The sequence below is a fragment of the Leptodactylus fuscus genome, chromosome 3 (genome assembly GCF_031893055.1).
Source record: "Leptodactylus fuscus isolate aLepFus1 chromosome 3, aLepFus1.hap2, whole genome shotgun sequence".
Classification (NCBI taxonomy): domain Eukaryota; kingdom Metazoa; phylum Chordata; class Amphibia; order Anura; family Leptodactylidae; genus Leptodactylus; species Leptodactylus fuscus.
Genome location: NC_134267.1, coordinates 169511413 through 169522827, shown reverse-complemented (window position 1 = coordinate 169522827; position 11415 = coordinate 169511413). Strand labels below are relative to the sequence as shown.

The following is an 11415-nucleotide window of genomic DNA, read 5'->3' as shown; positions in this document are numbered from 1 at the left end:
TATTTATAAGCTAAAATGTTCTAAACTAAATGTTTCTCATTTTCAGCATCAATATTTATGTTGTCAAACTGTGACTAAACTGAATGCTGATCTTATTGGTTATCTATCTGATCAGACCCAAGAGAGAAAATTGTTCTTATGTAGCACAACAACATATCGCTAAAAAAGGACATATATACAATATACAAAAAAAACATATCACAGAAAAAAGGCCACACTTGCCCAATACCAGATGTACCATGGCTGGGTGTAGGATGCAGACAGGCCTTTGTGGTAAATGGTAGAAAAGGCCCAAGTGCAAAATGCTAATAGAGCACCCAACTCCATACCTACAATCTATGATAAAACTTATACAAGGTGCCTGTCACATGATAATGTGAGGCGTACAGCACCAAAGATCAGCCTTTTGGTCACGTCCCACATTATTAGATCAGGTGGGCCGTCCAGCAAATCCATATGTGCACCTCAGAAATACCAGGCCTGGCCGCATCCCCCAAAAAAGGTTAAATAACCATGAAGTATTAGTCAATATTTTAGTCAAAATATGCAAGCTCGCAAACCATTGTCCTGTTTACTTATGCCATTGCAAGTCTCTAACTAAAAAATCAATATTCTATACAGTGTCTAGGAATGGCTTGGGCCCAAGGCAAACATTTGACATAGGCCCCCTTCTGACTCCGACTGACCCCCCCATCGCACAAACCGCATTCATTTACATATTATTATGCCTTTTAGTGGCCCCTACACACACTATTATGCCCCATAGTGGCCCCTACACACACTATTATGCCCCATAGTGGCCTCTTCACACAGTATTATTCCCTATAGTGGCCCCAGTACACAGTTTTATGCCCCATGGTGGCCCCTGCACACAGTATTATGTTTCATAGTGGTCCCCGCACACAGTATTATGCCCCATAGTGGTCCCTTCACACAGTATTATGTTTCATAGTGGTCCCTGCACACAGTATAGGGCTAGTTCACACGTAAAAACCTCCTGGCTTATTTTGGTCCTGAAAAAAAAACGCTTCCTAATTAGGAAGCTTTTTTTTTTACCTTGCCAAGCTTTTTTTGGAGCTTTTTCTTGTAAAAACCGCTTCCAAAAAAAGCCAGGCTGTTTTCCCCTCCCATAAAGTGAATGGGCTGAAAAAACCGCGTCACTTATTTTTGCAAAAAACCGCGTGGAAAAAAACCGTGCGGTTTTTGCCTCCCATTCACTTCTATTGCTTTCTTCAGGCGGAAAACGCCTGAAGAAAGGTCATGTTGTTTCTTTTTTCTGCTAGCTGAAAAAAAGCTAGCAGAAAAAAAAAAGCTAGCGGAAAAAAAAAGCTAGCTGTTCACATAGGGCTCCATTGTAAAGGGGCTGATTTTGAAGCGAAATCCTCTGTCAAAAGCTCCCCTTTGCCCATGTGTGAACTAGCCCTTATGCCCCATAGTGGCCCTTTCCCACAGTATTATTCCCTATAGTGGCCCCAGTACACAGTTTTATGCCCCATGGTGGCTCCTGCACACAGTATTATGCCCCATAGTTGTCCCTTTAGACAGTATTATGCCCCATTGTGGAACAACCATGAACAATTATTATAATTTGGGGTCTTTTCAGACCCCAGAGTATAATGATTGGAGTCCCGGAGGAGGATACAAACATAAAAAACAATGTTACTTACCTCTACTGGGCTTCGGTGCACTCCCTGCTGATTTCAGCCATCTTCAATGTTGTACAGACGTCAAGTGAGCTGGGCCTGCGTCGTGATGCATAATGACCCAGGCCCGGCTCACGTGACAACTTGGATGTCACCACATAGGCCAAAAGTCTGTCGGAGCGCAGGGGTGGTAAGTAACAGTATTTTTCATGTTCCCTCACCTCCCTGAGGAGGTATATCTATCTCATTTTATGTTATGAGATCTGGAGAACAGGGTTCCCTTACCCCCTATTTCACCAGTTGAGTTGGCTACATCCAGCCACAAACTAAATGGCAAGGAAGCCAAGACTGCTTGGCTGTTTCTGTAACTCCTACAGAGTTGAATGAAGAGAACCTGAGACATTTGGCCAACCCTCTACTCAATATCCTCTTGATATTTAATGGTGTATTTTGTGGATTAGAACACTATTATAAAGTAACGCAAGGTTTCAGATCACCACTTCTTATTCACATAAACAAGCCACGGTGTTGTGAATTTTGCTTTTTTTGTACCAGATGTTTGCTACGAAAGAGAACACAATTTCACATTCATAGCAGAATCAAAGGCATAAACAATGAACATCTAAATATAAAGAAAATCTAAGAGAGAGCTGTTGTAATGTAGCCAATGTGTGATTACTCCTTAAGACGTGAATTATTCCTGTATGAAAGAACATTTTGTAAATTTCTTTTCTCAACAGAACTGAATAGATGACAATCATGGCAGAGCCTGTATTTAACAGATGCACATAGTAAGTGATACCCCTTTGTTGTACTGAATACGTACCGAGCTCAAGACAGTGATCTGGCTTCTCTTATGCAAGATCAATTTCCTCCATCACAAATAAACTTCCTCCCCAGACGTGGCTCAGACACGGGGTCTCCATTACTCTCCCCTTAAGTACAACTGCTGAAATCTTTTCTTTTGTACTAAGCCTCAGACAAGCAATCTTCTTTGCAGCTAATCTTTATAGTAAGTTGGTAAATAATATATAAGGAACTAGCTTTTGGATCCTCTTGTAAGATATAAATTTAACAAGTAACTGAGCTTTTGAAGTAAGTATAGCATTGTTTTCAAGTCTTTTGAAATGTCACTTTTTTAGGCTTTATAATTGGGTAAGATCTTCAATTATATACTTTAAGATACTAAATTATACTGAGAAGAGTCCATTAAGAGGCCCTGTGTCCCAGGGGAATGCATAAGAGGAATTTTGTAACTAAAACCTGACAGTAATTACATTTCAGAAGAAAGCAAAATAAGAAAACATATTTGGAAATGGTATGTGTTTTGTGATAAGTTTTCCCTCCTGTACCTAACATATATAATGGTTTCAGTCATCTTCCCAATGTTGGTGGCTCTGACCTCCGGGACTCCTGCCAAGGGTGAGAACGAAAGTGCTTAGATCCTTTGCTCATGGCTACCCATTGTTCAGAGAATTGCACCACCATTCCACTATAGGGTGCTGTGCTCCTGTTATCTGTACAGCAGGTGACTGGGTGCAACAAAACTATGTGAGGTTGGAGTCACACGGCCAATAATCTCAGTGCGTTAACTGCCAACAACTCATCTGCATACTGCAACTAAAACCCACAAAGGCTAAGGCCCCACGTGGCGGCCCGCAGTAAAAAAGCGCTGTGGGAAAAACTGCGGTGGCAAATGCATTACAGTTCATCCCACAGCGCTTTGGACAGAAAGTTTGCAAAGGTTTCCTCTGCAGACTTTCTGCTTCAATTATACTTATAGGGAAACTGACGGCGTTTTTGTAGGTATAATTGACATGCTGCGATTTCCAAAACTGTAACAGTACACAGCACATATTTTACCGTAAAGTGGGGATGGTATTCACTAGAATACCATCCATTTTGCTGTGACTGTAAAACACCACATGGGGAACCGGCCAAAAAGTGATTTTCTCTGCACGTTTTAAGCCCACAGCATCCATTTATTGTTGTAGGTTTCACCTATGGTTTTCAACTTTTGCAATATGAAGGCTGAAAGCTGCTGGAAGCCGACAGCGAAATCTACAGGTGAACTACCACAAAAATCATCTGATTTACCTACAGGAAATTCTGCAGTGTGTTTGCTGTGTATGTAGCCGCATCCTAAAGAATCAGGGAGTGTTGAAGCAATGGAATGATCTTTTACTGGAAAGTGATGGCTTAGCCCTCGTTCACATCAGCGTTTGGATTCTGTCTGGAGGATTCCGCATGGGGCCCCCCCGAATGGATTACCAAACGCAATTTCAAGCATTGGTGCAGTACAAGCACACAACCCCATAGACTATAATGGGATCCGTGTGCTTGCTGCGAGATATCCGCAGGGATCTTGCGGACAGGAAAGTAGTTCACCATCTACTTTCTTGTCCGCATGATTCATGCGGGCAGCGTGCGGCAAGCACACGGACCCCATTATAGTCTATGGGGTCCGTGTGCTTTTACAGCACAGCGTTTGCAATTGCTTTTGTATTCCGTTACGTGGGTCCCCATGCGGACTCCCCCGGACGGAATCCAAACAATGATGTGAACGAGGGCATACGCTGACCTTACTGTAATAGGGGAAAAAAAAAGATTTTCCTGTGACTTTTTGAGCAAAAGTCAAGAGTGGCTTGAAAAGTAATAGGAAATATACAGGAAACACTTATTGTTTTCTCTCTGTTAAATCCACCCTGGCTTTGGCTCAAAACACCGAGGTAAAATCGGCAACAAAAAAGCAGCATTTCTGCACTGTGGGACCTTAGTCTGAGGATTTATGGGACAATTAGATTTATAGTCAGAAATGGAAAGAATTATCCCATAAGGCCAATAACCATCATTTGGGTCCATGTGTACATTCAGATTTTACAATTATTTTTAATTTTCCATAATTAAAATAATGTATTATACATTTCAATAACGCACAAGGATTACAATTACATCAGAAACAGGTCTGTTTTTTTCCTAAACTAGTAAAATAATTACTCAGCGTGAAAGAATGACATCACTGAAGGAAATGTACAAATAGTTTTCACGCTTTGGAATAGCACCTCAGTGCAGATATAACAGTAAAGTACTGAGATTTTGACATTCCAGCTGTACCATTGAACCCTGCCGGTGGAAGACATATTCTAAGTGACACATCCAAGGACACTTATGAGGACCATATATATTCCTCAATTTGTGAGAAGAAAGAATTCCGACAGTAGAGAACATTTTCATGTCCACAATGTGTAAAGATGTGAATGTTGGTGAAAAAGCAATGATTATTAAAAAGGTGACTTATTACTGTGGTTGAAACAAATAATGACACTCCAATGTATATGGATTGTACAGTAAGGGGTTAATGCAAGATAGGGGTTTCACTTATAGGATCCAAATAAATGCACGTCAATATTCAGATTTATGTTTGCATCTATGGTGATGCACAAGACTGTGGATCCAGCAGTGATGGAGTTAATATGAGCTCAGAGCTGCAGAGCCAGTGGCAGGAGCACTGTGAATATCCAGGTTCCCTTCTCTCCTCAGCACCACAGCACTCAGTGCTGAGTGAGCCAAGAGTCAGGAGTGTCTTGTCTGTCGTCTATGGGATCTTGGATGCTGTGAATGTGCTCGCGGAGCCACCTGCTATCAAGTGGTGGTCACATCAAGCCCAAATAGCTAAAAGAAAAGCATCCACATCAGCAGCATCAGCAGCCAGTATTTGTGCCCCTAAGGATCCTCTAGCAATTTCACCATGCGCCTGGTAATACATCTTATTTCTTTAGCTGTGTGTGCCTTATACTGCTCTGTATGTTTTATGTTGTCTTATGCTTTTGACCTAATTGAATGAAGAATCTCATTGTGCCTGCCGGGACAAACATGACCATTATTCTATCAGCACAAGATACATAGGTAGATTTCTTACAGGGGGACTCGTGGAGCAAGTATTACTTTACATGTGATATAAATGCATTGACTAAGAGTTAAATGTAAAACTAGAAACTAACATAACAATTTTCTTAAAAATGACATGAGAGCTGCTATTTTTTGATGTTTGAAAATTTTTTCAAGACTAATGAATTGTCCTATATACATACAGTTTAAGTGCAATTATATTTACAGACTTGCAAACCTACTGAAAATCTACAACCAATTTGTTCCGTGTGACTCAAGGTAAATTTTCATTTACAACTCTTAAGTCTGTAAAATACTATCTATAAGCCTGCAAAAGCCTGAATAAGGAAATGTTATAAGATAGTATATTATTAGTGTAGTCAATGGTTTAAAGGATTTCAGTTGGTTGGATCAATGCAGTTCAGTGCAATGGAGGCATTATGGATGCTTGTTCTTGGTGGTATTGTGGTAAGAATTATATATATATATATATATATATATATATATATATATATATATATATATATTTGTAGCCACTGTGTTTTCAGGTCCACCCTTTATTATGAATTAGAGCCTCCCTAATGTGCTTTTGGACCACCATGACCTGACATCTATGTTATACTGTGTATTAACAGTTCAGTATACAATTAATATACATTGAAAATCCAACCTCTGGTCCACCTTAAGTTCAGGTGGGGTCCAACCTTCAGTACGTATAAGCAGTTCAGTACTGTAGACATTAAACACTAATTCTCCAGGCTTTGGACCACCTCATATTGAGGTGTCGCTGCCACTGTGTATTAGCAGATGAGACTAGAACAGTGAAGATGCAACTTTTGGACAACCTTAAGTTTGGGTCCAGATTTGTTTGTATCTCCATGCAGTAATGATTGTTGAAGGTCCAGATTTTGGAACATATAGGCTGAATGTCCAAATCTCTTTAGTACTTGAGTGTATTAGGAATTGCACAGTTGACGAATACGGTTGGATCACAGTGTAAATCTGTGACATGTTTTTCCTTAAAGAGGACCTTTCACCATCTCCACCAACTCCAACTATTTGCATCCTTCAATAGTTGTCACCCCACTGATTCTGGCACAACTGAAATTTTTTTTCTAGCATTCACCATTCTCAAGCAATTGGTGCTGTTAATTTTAGCACTTAATATGCTATTTAGGCTGTCTACTGTCAGGTGGGTGATTCTGAACTGGAGAAGACAGCCATGGACTGCCTAGCAGACAGTACAGAGCCTTATTGGCATATTAGGTTCAAAAACTAATATCAGCGATTTCTCAGGAACAGTGAAGACTCAATAAATAATCCAATTGTGTCAGAATTAGTGGAGTGGCAACTATAGAAGGAATATAAGAGTTGGAGTTGGTTGTGATTGTACAAGATCCTCTTTAATATGGGCTGTGTAACTGGAGTATTTAGTGTTACAACCTTGTACTGTAGATACCATGCTGCTAATTCACTTCGAGCAATGTGGAGCTTGTTGAATTTTGAATTCAGGACATCTTAGGTAGACCATAAATCATCGGGGAAGTAGAGCACTTTGTCTTATGCCTTGGTGTAGTCAATTACAAGTGTGAAAATATATTAAATATGTATGGTGAATACTGAAAGCTATTTTGTACCTACAAAAACTGTTAAAAGGTTCTTGAAAGAAGCATTACTATACGCATTAACAGTCGAGTACGTCTTGTGAGAAACAGTTTCTGAGATTTGCATTGCATTAACAGCAATCTCCCTTAAAATAACAAAATCACCTATAAATGTGTCTGAGTTATCCTTATCTAAAGTCATGGTAAAAGTTCTAATCGGCCATACCTACAGTAAGACAGTGTACCGTAGGGTAGGGTACCACCAGGTCCACACTTGTGTTTGGCTCTCTGTTGTTCAGGTCCACATGTACTTGTCCGCTTAAAGAGGACCTTTCACCATCTGGGGCACATGCGGTTTAATACACCGCTAGAAAGCTGACAGTGCGCTGAATTCAGCGCACTATTGGTTTTCACGTTCCGTGCCTCTGGTGAAGAGCTATCGGTGTGACAGTCAGCCAGGAACACCCTTCCTCACAGCAGTGTCTATTGCACTGTACTGTGAGAGGGGGTGTTGCTTACTACTCAGCCATGATGCTAAGCGATGAGGAACGCCAGTTCCTCACCGCTCTCACAGAACAGCGCAATAGACGCTACTGTGAGCAAGGGCGTTCCTGACTGACTGTCAGAAACTCCCTTCTGACGGTGAAGAGCTATGGTACCGGCACTGATAGCTCTTCACCGGGGCCACAGAATGGGAGAACCAATAGTGCGCTGAATTCAGCGCACTGTCGGCTTTCTAGTGGTGTATTAAACCACATGTGCCCCAGGAGGTGAAAGGTCCGCTTTAAAAAGTGTATATTCGAGGACAACTACAAACCTCATAGACTATAATGGGGTCCACCTGTTGCTGTTGGGTTTCTGCTGGTTTTATACTGAAACAAGTGGAAAGAAAAGTCCTCCTTGTAGTACTTTTTTCTCCACTGATTTTAGGCGGAATCTGTGGCCCAGTACGGAGACTCCAACGCAGATGTGAACCTAGCCGACATGTGCTGAATGGTACAGATAGTATGCTCCATGTCCAGACCAAACTGTACAGATTTTACTGTGATTTGTGGCACGTTTTAATGCTGTAATATTTGCACAATAATAGCAGGTGAAACACTATAAAATGTGTATTGCCTGTAATTATTATGCAAAGAAAGACCTCCATGAGAAGTGGCAATAGGTCGTAGAAAACTGAGCACTACAGGTGCCATTCAACACATGAAAATATACACTTTTTACTTCAATTCTGCTTTGGAAACAAAGCAAGCTGCTGTGCATAATAGATAAATGACATTACTTGTGCTTTGTAGGAATCTGCACATCAGTAGGAATTCATTACTTATTAGACGTTAGCAATGCCGGCACGCACATTCCATCATTCCATTCTTCTCCCTGTTACTGCTCGACTGTGTATGTAAATGATTCTGTAAATTCAAGAACCTGAGATATAAGTAAAAACCTATTGTAGCGATTACAGTAGAGGCCAACTCCTACAATTCAACAATCCTAGAATCCAAAAGCCAAAAACGCTAATAGATTTCAGCTCTGAAGTCTGCAGAATTCTTAATTCTTATTTTCCTGACGATTATGAAATACACAACAGTCTGTGTTTCTTTGTTTTTATGGCCTTTTTGTTGCATTTCTGTGTTTTTCTGGCAGGTTTTTTCAAAATGAAGCTTGGGTGTACCATTTCTATTAGGTAGTTTTTCATAGACTCCTCTACAGACAAGAAATGCCTGGGAAAATATGCATGTCAAAAACATGTGAATAACAAAACCGCACTAAAAAGCTTGTAAAAAATCTACATACATGAAATTGAAGACATTTTGGTAAAGTCACCCCCCCCCCTCCCCCCGCCCGTGTGTGAAGGAAAGGAACTCAGGAGCAGTACAAGTTCTTATTCTAGATTTTCAAGAAGTAATTTAACATACTTAAAAGGTCATCCAGCTTTTCATGCTGATTAAATCTTCATATTAGGAAAAAGCATACACTCTAAAGTGCATTGCCACTAACCGCTAAATAAGAGCCCTTAAGGTTTTTCTTTTCCATCACATTTTTAAAAAAATCATTTATTTCACTAAATATGTGTTTGTTCTCTGTAAATCTATGTATGCTGAAATGTAACTGTTGTGATGTTCTTTCCAATCAATTGGAGTAATTTCGTAAACCACAGATCATTCACTTTGGCAGATATGTAGCCAAGCACCCATAGGCCCCAATACAACAAATGCTCAGAGTTTGTCTTCATTAGACAACCACGTTAACCTTTTAGTGACCAGTCTGTTTTAGGCCTAGATGACTAATCTATTTTTTGCATTTTTTTGTCAATACATGCAAAGCCCTATAACTTTTATTTATTTTTCAATCAATGTAACTGTATGAGGGCATGTCTTTTGCTGAATAATTGGTAGTGTTTATTGGCAGAATTTTTGGGAGATATACACCATTGATTAACTTTTATTAGCTCTTTCTGGGAAGGAATAGAAAAAAAAAGTGATACAATTAAATTGAAAATCATATTTGTGTAGTTTTTCTAAGTTTTACTACTTTTACAAAGTACAGACCCTTTATGTAATAACAATTTTGTTTTTACCATCGCCAGTTCCAAGACACATAATGGAATTGGGCGAGGGCTCATTTACTGCTGGAAGACCTGATGTTTTTTATTGATGCCATTTTGGGGAATGTTATGCTTTTGTAGATTTTTTTATGCCTTTAAGCGTGCAGGTTAAATAGCATTGCAGTCTTATTGCTTGGGTCCTTACAAATGTAACAATATCCCATATGTGGTGTTATGCATTTATTTTTTATTATCTATGACATTTTTGGGATGAGGGTATTAATGTGGCATTATGTCTTTAACAGTTTTTTAAAATATTAATTTATTTAATTTACATATTTTTTGTCTCCCTTGGGGACTTTAACTAGCAATCTTCTGATCACTACCTATGTAGTTCAGTGCATTATACTGAATGTCATTTTTTGGCAGGCAGTTTGTTAGACTTTGGCACAGAATAACAGGATTATACATACGCTCCGCTGTGGGCCTTCATTAGGCCCTGGCTGCCATGTAAACACATAAGACTCTTACAATTTTGTTGAGTTCTGATGCCTCTAGGAAGGAACCATTTCCCTCCAAAACCCCTTTGATGCTGCAGTTGCTATTGACTGCAGCATCTAAGGGGTTAAACACAGCTGGGCTCCTCTCATAGAAACCGAATGAAAAATAAATGCTACACTAACTGAAATCCAAACCAGAACCCACAATTAATTTACAGGACAGATCAGAATCAGATCATAATAAATGTCCATGCCAATGATGAGTACGAGTAGGGCACATAAGAGGCAGAATCAGGAGAAAATAACTATCCAGTATAGAGCCAAGGTTCTGTTCTGAGAGGTCATGTCAGAGGCAGAACCAGGAGACAAACAGATAACCAGAAAAAAGACAAGGGTCAGAAAAAATCTGTTTAGTGTACATGATTAGGGTTAAGAGCCAAACTAGAGTACAACTAAATTAGCAGGCACCTGGTTCAGAAGGAATTTATTTTAATATCTCCTGTCAACATTTCTTATATAAAAACATTATAACATACAGAAGTAGAAAACCCACTAAAAGTGAGGTTCTGTTAGTATATAATCATTGACAGTGGAAGTGTAACTTGAAACTCCTGTGCCGCAATGTAAAATATGTAACAGGGCTTCCACTTACTGTGTGCTATCTATAATGTTGGTGTCTTCTAATATGGTAGCGACACATTTTGACTTCCTGAGGCTCCAGGGCTTGGTAGTGGCTGTTACCTCTACACCCCCTATAGCTACTTCCCTGATTGCCAGGATACTAAAGCGAATCATAATTTGTGTATATAATTGTAGTTATTATATATGGCTAGAAAGTGGACAGTGTGCTGAATTCAGCGTACTTTCAACTTTGCAGATATTTGCTCCAGTGATGGAGATATCAATGCCAGTAATTTTGGCACTGATATCCCTCTACTGTCAAAAGGGTGTGCCTTACAGACTGGTGTCATCACTGTGCTGTGAAGAATGCCCCCCACCCCCAACAGAACAAGGTCATGGAAGTCAGGGGACAGGGCACAGCTCAGCAATGACACTAAAGTGTAAGGTCTGGCCTTCTGACAGTGCAAAGGTATCAGTGCCAAAACTAGTGGCACTAATATCTCCAAAACCTGAGCACATTTTGCAAACTTGACAGTGCACAGTATATACTGCCCTTCGAGGACATGGAAGGTCTTCTTTAAGTATTTGATTTTAAATCTTTCTATACCACACAA

The 11415-nt window shown here is 39.9% G+C and overlaps 1 protein-coding gene across 1 annotated transcript in view; it reads left to right on the top strand.

Moving 5' to 3' along the window:
• Positions 1–5252: 5252 nt before the first annotated feature.
• The window catches only part of SCHIP1 (schwannomin interacting protein 1), a 326728-nt gene continuing 320565 nt past the window's right edge, over positions 5253–11415 (top strand). Inside the window, exon 1 of the mRNA XM_075268731.1 lies at positions 5253–5400. Coding sequence (XP_075124832.1) covers positions 5392–5400 — 9 coding nt within the window. The 5' untranslated portion in view covers positions 5253–5391. The remainder of the gene's footprint in view (positions 5401–11415) is intronic.